A 16,258-nucleotide genomic window follows, 5' to 3' on the forward strand; every position below is an offset into this window, starting at 1 on the left:
ATACATACATGAGATGTAAGTGAATACGACCTTGTTGTCCTCAAGTGTCGTGCATGCATTTTGTGCACTTGTTCCGTTTGCATGCACTCGCGCTTTCTCTCTCTCTATATTCCCATCGTCTCTGTTTTCTCACTCTAGACCTGTAAATACACATATCTGTATCGTTGTGTCTATTCAGTTTAATTTAATTGAATTTAAACTCTGCCGAAAACAGAAGCCCCACCTGGGTCATTGACTACCAACCGCCGCCGAAAGCAGCCCGTTGTTTTCTGGGCTCTCTTATGTACTCCAAGGTATGAAATCTGTGATATAAGCATTTCAAGATATGGGTTTGTGTTTTCTTTAGATATTCACATTTGGACGTTGAATTTGCTTGATTTGAATGAAGTAGATTTATCATGGGTTTATTTTTAGTCGATTTGGATTTTTCGAATTGTGTCTTTCTCATGGGTTAAAAATATTTTCTTGATTTGGTTTTAGGGTTTTGATTCTGGTGTGTTTGATTGGGATTTTGTAGGGTTTATGATTGAAGGAATGAGTTTTGTTGAAATGGGGTCAAGGATTTGCATGAATGAGGTTTGCCGTACAACGACGTCGTCTGAATGGAAGAAAGGTTGGGTCTTGAAATCAGGTGGATTTGCTACCCTTTGTAACAAATGCGGGTAATTCCAATTATAGCCCTGCTCGATTCAAAATTTCCACTTCCTCATCGTTATTAAAGTTGATTTCAGTTTTTGAGGGGTAGTTTGGGGATGTGCAATTTGGATCCCTGAAATGTGAGATTTTTGTTTGATCAAAGTGTAATTCTTGCATTTGAATTCCTGTTGACTCTTTTATTGTAATTTTTCGAAGTTTGACTCATTAAGATGGGTCATTGAATTATTTAATTCCCCATTATAGTAATTGCTATAACAATTCAAATCTACGCAGGCATAGTAATGATTTAGAAATCGGGCAAAGCGAAAACAAGTCTAATGGTTCGAGGTTATTGTTGTACTTGTATAATTAGCTTGAGTTTATTCATAAAATTCTAACATCTGTTTCTATTTTACCAAGGAGAAAGAACCGATTGATTTAATTTTGTAGTCTTATTGGTCTGTTATGTATCTTTGTTATCTGCTGCATTTAATGCCCATCATTTCTTTTACATGTTATCCATTCTAATACTCTTGATTGGTTGATTAACCCAAAATTTTCATACATTCAAAGACACTTGTTTGAATGGCTTCATAAGGTATAATCATTGATTTGAATGTGAATGTCATCACTCCCATTATTGTTAGAAATTGGTGTAGTTGTACTTATCTGCTCAGATAACGACTCGGAAGCAATATCTATTGAATTTGCTTCCTGTTGACTGACTTATTTGTTCTGTGAAAATTCATTTAAATAGCCATATTCACTCATTCCTTACTTGGCTTGACCTTGTCTGGATTTCAGATCTGCTTATGAGCATTCAGTTTACTGTGAAACATTCCATCCGGATGAATCTGGTTGGAGGCAATGCAGTATATGTGGAAAGGTAATAAAAGTTTGAAATCGTTCCATTCGTACTTCACTTTCTTTCCATTTTGATCCTACTCTATTGAATTTTTTGTGTCAGCGTATCCATTGTGGATGCATTGCTTCGAGAGATTTGCACGAGTACATGGATTCTGGAGGCATAGGGTGCATAAACTGTGTTAAGAGTTCGGAAATTCATTCAATGCGATCAATGCAGGTAATTAGTCATTGGAATTTGCATTGTGCAAGAATTATTTTCTAATGATGCAATGCATACACGAATCAGAGGATCACCTTTTCGCATGTCATGCATATTTTTCTGTATTACAAGCATTTGTCTTTATGAATTCATGCAATGTAGTTGATAATAGTATAGTTGAAAGACGAAAAGGGAAATATATATTGAAGTTGATTGACTGCTTGTTTGGCTAAGCTTCAAAAATACGTAAACTTACTGTCAAAAAAATAAATTATGATTTTAAAATCCAAAAAGAAAGTAACTTTTGGAAAACCTTAAACATGTTTAGCAAAATAGAGTTACTTACCTAGAAGTGACTTTTTTGGCTCAGCCAAACATGCTGTAGATTATGCTGTCAATCATAGTCATTAGCATTGGTTTTCACTCACATCTAGGTCATTCCTCTAGATGGGCTAGTTGAAAATTATATTCCTTGTTGCATCCTATTTGTCCCTTAATTTTCTGAATTTGAATCTCATTTACCCTTTTGACATATGTTTTGATCATTCTTTGCTGGTGTGTGACACATTTTGTATTTTAGTATCAAGAGCCATATTGGTTCTTAGATTATTCTAAAATTTTCCTGCAGATCCATGGTGATGACATTCCTAATGCTACATTTATGACAAATGGTACTGGAGCTGCGCAACTCATGGTGGTTGAAAATAGAAAGGATGATGATAATTATGGTTTTGAGAGGCTCCTACATTTGGCGAGGACTACAGGTGCCAGTAAAATTGGGCAACTCTCTCACTCTCATCAAGATGGTTTAAATGCAGCCCTTTCCGCGACCGACAATACATGCTTTGGGAATCTCTCCCAAAAGTTGACTGGCTCTTCTGCGTTTATGAGAACAGACTATAGGAGACCAATGCATGGGGCTAAAGAATTGTATGAACCTTTGAACCAGCCGTCTCTAAATTTCTCTTTGAGGCCTTCTTTAGTTACTTCGAAACCCATGCCACATTTTCCTAGTGGAATTGTTGAAGGAAGTCAATTGAACATACGGGGGCCAAGGGCACGCGATATTTTGCCAAAGCCCCCAAAACCTAGTCCTGTTTTGGGTACTGAGACAAAAAAAGGAACTGCTTCACAGACACGTGTTGCGAGGCCTCCAGCTGAAGGGCGGGGCCGCAATCAGTTACTTCCTCGATACTGGCCAAAGATCACAGACCAAGAACTGAAGCAACTATCTGGAGAGTATCCAAAATAATTTATTATGCAGTTTTGTAATGCTCTTTTTAAATTGATATGCCATAATGTGATTGACTCTGGTAATCACCTGTCTGCTTCTAAGTGTTTAATTTAGCGTAAATTGCACCCTTCATCCCCCAACCTATTGTCTCAATGGCAAGTTAGTCTTCAATGTTTAACAATGAGCAAGTTGTTTCCAACCATTCATTAGAGTTAGACAATCAGTCCCCAATGATGGAATCATACGTCACTTCAAATTTCTGGTACTAGTCAAAGTTAGAATTTAACAAAGACTGAGTGTGTTTCCATTGCTGGGGTTGACAAAAAACATGAGACATTAACTTATGGATATGGTTATCCTCCAAGAGGAGCTTATAATAATTATAATAATCCACCAGAAAATACTAAATATGTTTCTAGAGGAAGTGAAAGACCATTAGAAAATAAAATAGAATTTCAAGCAACTAATAAAGCACAAATATTAAATATTACAGCACATGATCCACAGACATGGACAAATGTTATAGATGTATGGAAAAATACTATAATAGGACATTTTATTATAAATTTCTAAGAAATTGAACCTTTAGATATGTATAGGTATTTAGAAACATTTTTAGGAGAAAGTACTAAAGCAATGTTAGAAGCATTTAAAACAGAAAGAAAAGAAGAATTTGAACAATTAGTAAGCCTAAGAAGTAATCCTTATAATTTTGTTAATAAAATTCAAATATTAATTACTGGAGCATATCCTAATTCAGGACATATGAGTATACAAAGAAAAGCAATGAGAGACTTAGAACAAGCTAGAATGAATTTCTTGGGTTTGAAATGAACTTCGATTATCAAGATAATATTCTGGTGGACTATATTTGACATAATAACTATCTTTTGTAGCAGATTTATCAGTCTGCTGTGTCTGATTTTCTATTCTAGTAGAGGAATCAACAGTCGTCTGAGTCTATTGGGCTTTTGGCAAGTCCACAGCCTTTAACGAGTTTAATAAGTTTTTACCAGTTACCGTTTGAACTTGACTAGCTATTGACTTCTTGGGCTCAATAGTACCTCTAGATAAACTAAAAACATGAGACATTAACTTATGGATATGGTTATCCTCCAAGAGGAGCTTATAATAATTATAATAATCCACCAGAAAATACTAAATATGTTTCTAGAGGAAGTGAAAGACCATTAGAAAATAAAATAGAATTTCAAGCAACTAATAAAGCACAAATATTAAATATTACAGCACATGATCCACAGACATGGACAAATGTTATAGATGTATGGAAAAATACTATAATAGGACATTTTATTATAAATTTCTAAGAAATTGAACCTTTATATATGCATAGGTATTTAGAAACATTTTTAGGAGAAAGTACTAAAGCAATGTTAGAAGCATTTAAAACAGAAAGAAAAGAAGAATTTGAACAATTAGTAAGCCTAAGAAGTAATCCTTATAATTTTGTTAATAAAATTCAAATATTAATTACTGGAGCATATCCTAATTCAGGACATATGAGTATACAAAGAAAAGCAATGAGAGACTTAGAACAAGCTAGAATGAATTTCTTGGGTTTGAAATGAACTTCGATTATCAAGATAATATTCTGGTGGACTATATTTGACATAATAACTATCTTTTGTAGCAGATTTATCAGTCTGCTGTGTCTGATTTTCTATTCTAGTAGAGGAATCAACAGTCCTCTGAATCTATTGGGCTTTTGGCAAGTCCACAGCTTTTAACGAGTTTGATAAGTTTTTACCAGTTACCGTTTGAACTTGACTAACTACTGACTTCTTGGGCTCAATAGTACCTCTAGATAAACTAAGCTTTAACTCAATAATTTCTTTTTCAAGTTCTGTAATATTTCTTTGTAATGAAGATCTTTGTGTCATGAGATCATGGTTTGATTCATTAACTATACTAAAATTTTTTTGCATGCATTCACAATGACTATATATAACATGGTAGGAAGCGTAGTAGGATTGATCAATGACCTTTCTCATGAAGCGTACAATTGACAAGTTGTAAAATATTTTTTACTACTTTTTACTATACATTTTTTGGTACCCGATGCATGTGAGGATATTTTAGATTTTCAAATATACAAATAAATGGATGATCGACATATAATAAAAAAATAAAAAGGCAGAAGCTTCCAACTTTACACTGATAGCCATACCGATGTGCTCTCATCATCAGCACGCATATCAACAAAAGCGTACGTGATGCTCATAAATGTTAATGACGTGTATCGACAGAGTCAATAGTGGGAAAAAATCCGTAAATGAAGTTACTCGCAAAAGTATATTTACCAACTAATTTTTGTATATAGAGGGTGAATGATGAATTTAAACATCTAAATGTAATACATCCTTATCTATATTGATTAATTTTAGCGTAGCACTATAGAACGTTGCACCGTGCACCCACAGAGAAGCAATCAAAGAATACAATCAAAATTTGACATTTTGATTATTAAGAATGTGTGAAATGACAATTAAGACTCATTTAAAAAAATGCCGAGAAATAATTTAGATCAACAAACTCTTGATTCACAACTAAATGCCAGAATCTAATCGAAAAAATTTGAAATTTCTAAATCTTATTCAATAAATTACCGAAAAAACACAAGCTATATTGAGCGTTTGAATAATAAAACCTACTAAGAGAAACCTAATTTAGTAAAAGACCTAATTTCCGTAGATGATAAATGTTCAAGTGAATAAAAATTAAGAATAAGAGAAGCAATAATGTAAGGTTGAAAATTTGCAAGACCATGACCATCTCAATGCTTTGTATAAGAATCGTATTAATCAACTTGATTCTTGAAAGTTGTCTTGAGACAATATATAAATAGCGCCCAATTATTTTTCCACACACACACGAAATTCCTTGCCTACAATTCACCCTTTCCTAAAATGGTATATACCTTCTTTATGAAAACAAGGAATTTTAAATATGATGTTCCTTGCTAAATTTGAAACTTTCAGTCTATTGTTCACGCTTTGCAATATTTGGTTATACAAACTTTCCTTTTTGTATACAAGTTCACTTATAAAAGGAAAAATGCATTTAGCTCAGGCCATATCAAGTGGCCATATTGATTTTATTAAGCACTGCTTGCACTATTTATGATTGAAAATGATAATACGTTCAATAATTAGGGATAAATTTTGGGTTGAAATTAATAATCGTGATGTCATTGTGATAGTGGTGAGTATCGAATCTTGCGAATTAACAAATCCTAATCTACTGAGTATTTATTTGATATACGTCATTTGTGGTGCATAGATATTTTAATCTTTACTTCAGTCGACATTTATTATCGGTTGTATTACCGTATAGAAAGGGTTGTATTTTTGTAAAATATGAGAGGTTCCGTTATGCACAAATATGAAATGTCAGAATTTTGAATCAACCCAATTTAGGCCCTTATTTTTTTACATTTGAATGATTTCGAACCATTTGCTCAATGATTGTAATCACAAGTCTTCTAAACAATATTGCAATATTTTCCTATTTGGGTTAACAATATTAGCAGCATTTCAAATTTTCTTTTGCTTACATTTTGCCTTTAAAATTCTATTTTGTCTCCACTCAAAGCATATTTTATCGTACTTTCTCCCAACCCTTGGAACATACTACAGCCCCAGGTGGCGAAGAGCCGACATCGAGGTGCCAAACCTTCTTGTCGATGTGAGCTGTTGGGGAGTCTCTGAAGGATGAGAACCAACTATATATATGCGTATGTGTGTGTTTGTGTGTGTCGAAGTGAATGTTATTTAATAATAATTTAAGTAGCAACCAAAGTCTGTCGTAAATCTATAATGACAATCACGTCACAAAATTAATATTCATGTTACACCTCAATTATATATGGGCATGCTTCCACGTGCATGTTATCACAACTGAGTTTGTCATCAATTTGATGAGAAACAAATTCATGACAAAAGTTCAAAACGGGTAATTCAAGCCAAAAAAGAAAGCTCATAATGAATAATAATAATAATTTTTTTTTTAACCGACATGTTGTTAGTCATACACCGTTTCACTAATATCTGTGCTAGACATCAATTATAGTCATATTTGTTGATAAAATCTATTTTATAATCAAAATGGATGAGTAATAAATTCAAAAGAAAGGTTCTAATTAGATAATTCGAGCTAAGTAAAATATTAATTCTCTTTTTAAATAGTCACATTGTATTATAACGTTTATAACTTATTTGAGTCATCGGTCATAAATAAGTTTCCATGTTATAAAAATAATAATAATAAATTTAAAAAAAAAAAAGAAAAAAAAAAGGTAATCTTCTCAAGACTAAACTACCAAGTCGACAATATAAATACACAGATAAATAATAAGACTTGTCTAGAGTTGAACGTGTAATATACTTTATAAGTGTTGTAAAAGTAATACTTGAAGATAAATATTAATCAAATAAATGTGAATATTAATTAATTGAGAATTAACAACAATTGAATACGTGCATGAACAAGAATTTTGTAGTATTTATTGCAAATTTAATTGGGTTTCATGTGGTGAAAATTCACAAGGAAAATGAATTTATAAGTATACATTGATGGTAACTAAATAGTTGGCAAAATAATTCATAAAATATTTTTTTTAAATAGTTAAAGCAAGTACGATACATAAATTAGCGTGCATATTAATTAATTTAAAATTAATACCAGAACGACAATGAATGTTAAATCATTTATACTAAACGTATATATCGGATGCTAATTAGCATCTTTGAAGGTGAATAATGATATAGATTCTTTAATGTGAAATTCTAATTAACTTATAATTAGAATTAAAACACTAAAATGCATAAATGGGGATGAATATTAATTAAATGAATGTTAATTTTAATTAATTGATAATTAATCAGGAAATTCATACATGACCAAGAATTTTACAGTATTTATTACGATTTGTAATTGAGTATCATGAGGTGAAAGCACATAAGTGAAATGAATCTATCAAATGCATATTGATTGTGACTAAATAGTTGGCAAAATAATTTATGATGATATTATCTAAATGGTTAAATAAATTAAATACATATTGAAAAACGAAAAATTTATTGAAATAATTGAATCGTGGTGGGGAAAAGAAAGGACGATTCTATGATGATGATGATAATGTATTATAGTTGAAAATGAATACTAATTGAATGAATATAAATGTTAATTAACTGAGAATTAATAACATGAAATACATGAACAAGGATTTTGTAGTATTTATTACAGTTTGTAACTGAATTTCATGTGTGAAGCACACGAGTGAAATGAATTTATCAAATGTACATTAATGATAACTAAATAATTGGCAAAATAATTTATAAAATATTGTTTAAATAGTTATATCAAATACTTTACATGAAATAACGTGAATGTTAATTAATTTAAAATTAATATCAAAGAATATATACGTGATAATGAATGTTAAATCATTTATATTAAATGAATATAATTTAATTCTCAATTAAGTGAAATTATATGCTAATTAATATACATGGACGTGATTAATGAAATGCATTCTTGAATACTTTATTCTAATTAGAATAAAGTCACTTAACCAAACTTAAAAATAGGAAGCGAAGAGATAAACTGTGTGTCAGAAAATGATTGGGTCTTTTGGTTTTAATATTTCAAATTGTCTAATCATACGTCGATACGTGCCCTATTTGAATTTAATCTTGGATATGTAGCATGATTATTCTAAATAACTTATAATTATAATTAATAATATAAAATGCATAAATAAAGATGAATATTATTAAGTGAATATGAATGTTAATTAATTGATATTTAATATCAGAGAATTCATACATGAACAATAATTTTGTAGTATTTATTACCATTTGTAATTGAGTTTCATGTGGCAAAGCACATAAATGAAATGAATATGTCAAAAGTACATTGATGGTAATTAAATGGTTGGAAAAATAATTCATGATAATATTGTTCAAATTGTTAAATAAATTAAATCCTTATTGAGCCCCTGTTTGAGTCACATTATTCTAAAAATGAGAATGAAAAATATAATTGTTATAGGCTCCACACAAAAGATAAAAGTCAAATATGGTAATTTGATGTGATAGATAACGACCATATTTTTCATTTTAATAAGGAAATAATAGAGTTCAAACAGGGAAAATGAAAAGTAAAGTATCAATGAAATAATTGAATTGTAGTGTGGTTAGAATCGTTCACGAAAATTATTCTCACAAAAATTAGAGAGAGAGTCTACTAAAAAAATATTTTTTTTCCCCAAATCAATATGTTCAAAGGTAACCCTAAAAGTATATAACAAATAAAGATGACAATCGAGTCGACTTTGCCAAATTAATATTGGTGTTACACCTTAGTTATAGGCATGCATCCGCCGACTATTGCAACCGATTTTGTGACCAAAATTGATGAGAAAGAGATTCATAACAAAAGTTAAAAGTAGGTAATTCGAGTCAACAAAAGAATATATAATAAATAACAATCTTTATTTTAGATAGTTGTGTTGTTAGTTTCCATTAGGCTTCAATTAAGTCATGCTTCCAAGTGTTACAGAAACCGATTTTACGATCAAAATTAATGAGTAATAAATTCAAAAGAACTATTCAAAGTAGGTAATTCGAGCTAAACAAAAGATCAAAGATCAATTCTCTTTTTAAGCAGTTACGTTAGTAATCATGTTATAATGTTTTTGAATCGAATAACATTCATGCAAATTAATTCGCAAAATCCAAAAAAATAGTCTTCAAGACCAAGTATTTCACGGTAGAATATGTAATATGCATATTAGTATTTCAGATAAAGTACAACGATCAAGAATTACTTTGTGAATTCCAACATCAATGCTTGGTAGCTAAGATTACATAATGAATTTTTTTGTTTTAAGAAATAAGTTGATTAATGACATTACAATTTAATTTAATTTCAAGAAAAATAGAAATAAATAAATTAAACCCAGAATAATTAGGTGAGTTGAAATTAAAACAATGTAGGACTAGAGCATTACCACGTTGACTTCATCCAATCATGGGAATCTACGAAACTTTCGGGTCGGGTCATCGTATCAGTGTCCGAACGAAAAGCCTTAGCCCCTTAGCCCCCAGTTCACACATATACATACATGAGATGTAAGTGAATACGACCTTGTTGTCCTCAAGTGTCGTGCATGCATTTTGTGCACTTGTTCCGTTTGCATGCACTCGCGCTTTCTCTCTCTCTATATTCCCATCGTCTCTGTTTTCTCACTCTAGACCTGTAAATACACATATCTGTATCGTTGTGTCTATTCAGTTTAATTTAATTGAATTTAAACTCTGCCGAAAACAGAAGCCCCACCTGGGTCATTGACTACCAACCGCCGCCGAAAGCAGCCCGTTGTTTTCTGGGCTCTCTTATGTACTCCAAGGTATGAAATCTGTGATATAAGCATTTCAAGATATGGGTTTGTGTTTTCTTTAGATATTCACATTTGGACGTTGAATTTGCTTGATTTGAATGAAGTAGATTTATCATGGGTTTATTTTTAGTCGATTTGGATTTTTCGAATTGTGTCTTTCTCATGGGTCAAAAATATTTTCTTGATTTGGTTTTAGGGTTTTGATTCTGGTGTGTTTGATTGGGATTTTGTAGGGTTTATGATTGAAGGAATGAGTTTTGTTGAAATGGGGTCAAGGATTTGCATGAATGAGGTTTGCCGTACAACGACGTCGTCTGAATGGAAGAAAGGTTGGGTCTTGAAATCAGGTGGATTTGCTACCCTTTGTAACAAATGCGGGTAATTCCAATTATAGCCCTGCTCGATTCAAAATTTCCACTTCCTCATCGTTATTAAAGTTGATTTCAGTTTTTGAGGGGTAGTTTGGGGATGTGCAATTTGGATCCCTGAAATGTGAGATTTTTGTTTGATCAAAGTGTAATTCTTGCATTTGAATTCCTGTTGACTCTTTTATTGTAATTTTTCGAAGTTTGACTCATTAAGATGGGTCATTGAATTATTTAATTCCCCATTATAGTAATTGCTATAACAATTCAAATCTACGCAGGCATAGTAATGATTTAGAAATCGGGCAAAGCGAAAACAAGTCTAATGGTTCGAGGTTATTGTTGTACTTGTATAATTAGCTTGAGTTTATTCATAAAATTCTAACATCTGTTTCTATTTTACCAAGGAGAAAGAACCGATTGATTTAATTTTGTAGTCTTATTGGTCTGTTATGTATCTTTGTTATCTGCTGCATTTAATGCCCATCATTTCTTTTACATGTTATCCATTCTAATACTCTTGATTGGTTGATTAACCCAAAATTTTCATACATTCAAAGACACTTGTTTGAATGGCTTCATAAGGTATAATCATTGATTTGAATGTGAATGTCATCACTCCCATTATTGTTAGAAATTGGTGTAGTTGTACTTATCTGCTCAGATAACGACTCGGAAGCAATATCTATTGAATTTGCTTCCTGTTGACTGACTTATTTGTTCTGTGAAAATTCATTTAAATAGCCATATTCACTCATTCCTTACTTGGCTTGACCTTGTCTGGATTTCAGATCTGCTTATGAGCATTCAGTTTACTGTGAAACATTCCATCCGGATGAATCTGGTTGGAGGCAATGCAGTATATGTGGAAAGGTAATAAAAGTTTGAAATCGTTCCATTCGTACTTCACTTTCTTTCCATTTTGATCCTACTCTATTGAATTTTTTGTGTCAGCGTATCCATTGTGGATGCATTGCTTCGAGAGATTTGCACGAGTACATGGATTCTGGAGGCATAGGGTGCATAAACTGTGTTAAGAGTTCGGAAATTCATTCAATGCAATCAATGCAGGTAATTAGTCATTGGAATTTGCATTGTTCAAGAATTATTTTCTAATGATGCAATGCATACACGAATCAGAGGATCACCTTTTCGCATGTCATGCATATTTTTCTGTATTACAAGCATTTGTCTTTATGAATTCATGCAATGTAGTTGATAATAGTATAGTTGAAAGACGAAAAGGGAAATATATATTGAAGTTGATTGACTGCTTGTTTGGCTAAGCTTCAAAAATACGTAAACTTACTGTCAAAAAAATAAATTATGATTTTAAAATCCAAAAAGAAAGTAACTTTTGGAAAACCTTAAACATGTTTAGCAAAATAGAGTTACTTACCTAGAAGTGACTTTTTTGGCTCAGCCAAACATGCTGTAGATTATGCTGTCAATCATAGTCATTAGCATTGGTTTTCACTCACATCTAGGTCATTCCTCTAGATGGGCTAGTTGAAAATTATATTCCTTGTTGCATCCTATTTGTCCCTTAATTTTCTGAATTTGAATCTCATTTACCCTTTTGACATATGTTTTGACCATTCTTTGCTGGTGTGTGACACATTTTGTATTTTAGTATCAAGAGCCATATTGGTTCTTAGATTATTCTAAAATTTTCTTGCAGATCCATGGTGATGACATTCCTAATGCTACATTTATGACAAATGGTACTGGAGCTTCGCAACTCATGGTGGTTGAAAATAGAAAGGATGATGATAATTATGGTTTTGAGAGGCTCCTACATTTGGCGAGGACTACAGGAGCCAGTAAAATTGGGCAACTCTCTCACTCTCATCAAGATGGTTTAAATGCAGCCCTTTCCGCGACCGACAATACATGCTTTGGGAATCTCTCCCAAAAGTTGACTGGCTCTTCTGCGTTTATGAGAACAGACTATAGGAGACCAATGCATGGGGCTAAAGAATTGTATGAACCTTTGAACCAGCCGTCTCTAAATTTCTCTTTGAGGCCTTCTTTAGTTACTTCGAAACCCATGCCACATTTTCCTAGTGGAATTGTTGAAGGAAGTCAATTGAACATACGGGGGCCAAGGGCACGCGATATTTTGCCAAAGCCCCCAAAACCTAGTCCTGTTTTGGGTACTGAGACAAAAAAAGGAACTGCTTCACAGACACGTGTTGCGAGGCCTCCAGCTGAAGGGCGGGGCCGCAATCAGTTACTTCCTCGATACTGGCCAAAGATCACAGACCAAGAACTGAAGCAACTATCTGGAGAGTATCCAAAATAATTTATTATGCAGTTTTGTAATGCTCTTTTTAAATTGATATGCCATAATGTGATTGACTCTGGTAATCACCTGTCTGCTTCTAAGTGTTTAATTTAGCGTAAATTGCACCCTTCATCCCCCAACCTATTGTCTCAATGGCAAGTTAGTCTTCAATGTTTAACAATGAGCAAGTTGTTTCCAACCATTCATTAGAGTTAGACAATCAGTCCCCAATGATGGAATCATACGTCACTTCAAATTTCTGGTACTAGTCAAAGTTAGAATTTAACAAAGACTGAGTGTGTTTCCATTGCTGGGGTTGACAAAGCAACTACAATGGAAGATTGGAACTGCTCCAGTATTAAAGTTGGGAGTTAACTTGCTAAAGGGACAATTTTCCCTTTTTAATTTATATCCAGTATATGCCTTAACTGTCATCTCTAGTTTGAAATCCACTATCGTTCCATTGTTTGAGAAGGTTCTGAGTGCAAGTGATGCTGGTCGAATTGGTCGTCTGGTCCTCCCTAAAGCATGTGCTGAAGTGAGCTTTTTTTTTTTTTCATCAGACAATGTCCCTAACAAGCATGTTATTTCGAACTTGGGAAGGTCCATACTTTCTTTGTTTTGCTCTTGTTTTTTTGAATATTTAAATATTATGTTATGCAGGCATACTTCCCTCATATTAATCAATCAGAAGGTATACCGATTAGGATTCAGGACATAAAGGGAAAGGAGTGGACATTTCAATTCAGATTTTGGCCCAATAATAATAGTCGGATGTATGTCTTGGAGGGTGTGACCCCTTGCATCCAAAATATGCAAGTACAAGCTGGTGATACAGGTATCTTCTTCCAACTCGTTTGTATATTAGCTATTTCTCTATTATGGAGTACCACCATTGCCATTTTTTCCGACTACGGTTGATTTTATTGTTCCGCAAGGGTGATTCGCTGCATCTAGCGATTTTTCTTGCTATGCATACCTGTGGACATACTCATTTACTTTTTCTACTTGTATCACTACAACTGTTTATAGTTATTTAATAATCTCAAACAAAACTTTCCATAATATTTTGAGACACTGCCAGTAGTTTTTATGTCAATTGAGAGAGAGAGAGAGATAGAGAGAGAGAGAGAGAGAACCTTTTTTACTGCCCACTTATTTTGGTGCATGACAGCTAAAGATCTTCTAAGTTGCTATTAAATCACTGGCTTCCTTTAATGCTTATGGTGATATTGATTAGGAAATTCATAACGTTTTAGGTTATCTCTTTGGGATCTTTTTGGCCCCCTTCTTAGCATGCATTCTGTCTTTGGTGCAGTAACGTTCAGTCGGATAGATCCTGGGGATCAACTTGTCATAGGATGTCGAAAGGTTACAGACAATGTTGATACTCAGGTCAAACTTCTTAAGCAATGCTCTAATTTGAATTTGGTTTTATTTTCTTAACTGTGTGAAATAGCTGATAAGTTTCCTTGCAAACAATTAGGATCCCCAAACACCTGCACTTCCAAATGATGATTCTCCTGGAGAATCATCTTTTTCTGGTCCTACAGACAATCTGCTTTCAGTAAGTTGTCATTATTGTTTCGAATTTATTGCTTTTTTAATTTTACTTAAACATTTTATTAATTGAGATACTCCTTGGTTTGTGAAAATCGGGAAGAACGGAGCTAAAACAAGTGATGAGTCCATGCAACAGAATAAACCCGCATCAGAGAAGAAGAAAACCCGAAATATGAAAAATAAGAGGCTCCTCATGCATAATGAGGATGCTATGGAGTTGCGGATAACGTGGGAAGAAGCACAGGATTTGCTTCGCCCCTCTCCAACTGTCCAACCCACAATTGTCATGATCGAGGACCATGCATTTGAGGAATATGATGTAAATAAAGTTTTTGTCTTGAACTTTTCTTTTCGTTACAGGACCATGTTGTTTATATGCTTCTTAAATTCTATTAGCATGTTTGGCTAAGCTTGAAAAGAAGTAAAAGCACTTTTGTGGAAAGTAAGTACAGACTCAATAAAAGTTAGTTTTGAACTTAAAATGTCAAAAAAAAAAAAAAAAGAAAATTCTAAAACGCTTGAACGATTCTTGATATAATAGTAAGTAACGTTTAAGCGAAGCCAAACATGCTCTTAATGCTACTGTTAGGGTTTTGCGAAGCTTCAGTTTCAGCCTTTAGGGTAACCTTTATGTTGCTTTATGTATTAATCCTGTTTTTCTATCTAGGAACCGCCGGTTTTTGGAAAGAGGACAATTTTTACATCTCAACATTCTGGGTAAGGAACTTTATTTGTTTATTCTTTCTAATATTTTAGGGATATAATTCAACCATTTAAGTCTTGTCTACATTTGGCTGTTTTTGTGTGTCTATTATGTTTTTGCAAGTTCACCAGTCTCTTGTCAAAACTCGTTGCTGAGCTTATCATCATATGCATAAACTATGAAAAGCTGAAGAAAGGATGTGAAAAAGAACGCATGATGACTTTGAGTTTCCTCTGGTTCCAATGATAAGATTGGTGAATAAAATGTAGTCAAAATAGTTGAAATATTTATGATACTTCTATATATATGATGTCAGCTGTATTTATACACTGGCTAGATGATATGTTGAATATGCTTATCAGGGAGCAGGAACAATTGGCTCAATGTGACATTTGCTCAAAATGGCGGAGGTTGCCTGTGCATGTTCTTCTTCCTGCTAAGTGGACATGTTCAGAGAATATATGGGACTCAAATAGGTTTGCAAATTTTGATTTTTATTAGAATTTATTTTTGGCAAAAAATAATGCAATAAATGAAGATGTTGCCAAGTGCATGTTTGGTAAAGCATATAATTGCTTACAAGTCGATCAAACTCTATTTTTATCCACCCATTCCACATGACCCACAACTTTTACCTTCTTCTAACCACTTATTTTCCCCACATTTTGTAGGGTCTATGGCTTATAATCTAATAAAGATTTGCCAAAAATACTCTAATTAATTTTATGTTTTCCCATAAACTAGCTGTGTTGCTGCTAATATAACTGGTGAACTATTTTATATAGTTGAACTAGATATATAGGATCAGCCCTCCTCCGTTGACTTTTGTGGATCTTGATTAAATCAGATTTTTTTAATAAATTATTATAATTTGTTTCCAGGTCTTCATGTTCTGTTCCGGAGGACATAAATTCAAGTGATCTGAGTGCTGCTTTTAGAGTTTGCAAGGGTATGAAATAGGGCTCCCTATAATTTATACAG

General features: G+C 32.9%; 2 protein-coding genes across 2 annotated transcripts in view; both read left to right on the forward strand.

Moving 5' to 3' along the window:
- On the forward strand, positions 1 to 3,231 carry LOC111403690 (B3 domain-containing transcription repressor VAL2-like). The gene is made up of 5 exons (XM_023032284.1): positions 1 to 293; positions 518 to 662; positions 1,441 to 1,522; positions 1,604 to 1,720; positions 2,331 to 3,231. The coding sequence occupies exons 2-5, from the start codon at positions 523 to 525 to the stop codon at positions 2,952 to 2,954; spliced, it is 963 nt and encodes a 320-aa protein (XP_022888052.1). The 5' UTR covers positions 1 to 293; positions 518 to 522; the 3' UTR covers positions 2,955 to 3,231.
- Positions 3,232 to 10,080: 6,849 nt separating this feature from the next.
- Positions 10,081 to 16,258, forward strand: part of LOC111403691 (B3 domain-containing transcription repressor VAL1-like) — a 7,707-nt gene continuing 1,529 nt past the window's right edge. The window contains exons 1-13 of the mRNA XM_023032285.1: positions 10,081 to 10,368; positions 10,593 to 10,737; positions 11,516 to 11,597; positions 11,679 to 11,795; positions 12,406 to 13,016; positions 13,453 to 13,549; positions 13,675 to 13,849; positions 14,330 to 14,406; positions 14,498 to 14,578; positions 14,675 to 14,893; positions 15,242 to 15,291; positions 15,640 to 15,753; positions 16,159 to 16,226. Coding sequence (XP_022888053.1) covers positions 10,598 to 10,737; positions 11,516 to 11,597; positions 11,679 to 11,795; positions 12,406 to 13,016; positions 13,453 to 13,549; positions 13,675 to 13,849; positions 14,330 to 14,406; positions 14,498 to 14,578; positions 14,675 to 14,893; positions 15,242 to 15,291; positions 15,640 to 15,753; positions 16,159 to 16,226 — 1,831 coding nt within the window. The 5' untranslated portion in view covers positions 10,081 to 10,368; positions 10,593 to 10,597. The remainder of the gene's footprint in view (positions 10,369 to 10,592; positions 10,738 to 11,515; positions 11,598 to 11,678; positions 11,796 to 12,405; positions 13,017 to 13,452; positions 13,550 to 13,674; positions 13,850 to 14,329; positions 14,407 to 14,497; positions 14,579 to 14,674; positions 14,894 to 15,241; positions 15,292 to 15,639; positions 15,754 to 16,158; positions 16,227 to 16,258) is intronic.

Source organism: Olea europaea, chromosome 11 (genome assembly GCF_002742605.1).
Source record: "Olea europaea var. sylvestris chromosome 11, O_europaea_v1, whole genome shotgun sequence".
Lineage (NCBI taxonomy): Eukaryota > Viridiplantae > Streptophyta > Magnoliopsida > Lamiales > Oleaceae > Olea > Olea europaea.

Excerpts from the sequence above, each read along its gene's own strand:
- LOC111403690 (XM_023032284.1), top strand. The coding sequence starts at position 523 with ATGATTGAAGGAATGAGTTTTGTTGAAATGGGGTCAAGGATTTGCATG. Across the intron at positions 1,523-1,603 it reads AATGCAGTATATGTGGAAAG|CGTATCCATTGTGGATGCAT; the intron begins GTAATAAAAGTT and ends TTTTTGTGTCAG. Across the intron at positions 1,721-2,330 it reads ATTCAATGCGATCAATGCAG|ATCCATGGTGATGACATTCC; the intron begins GTAATTAGTCAT and ends ATTTTCCTGCAG.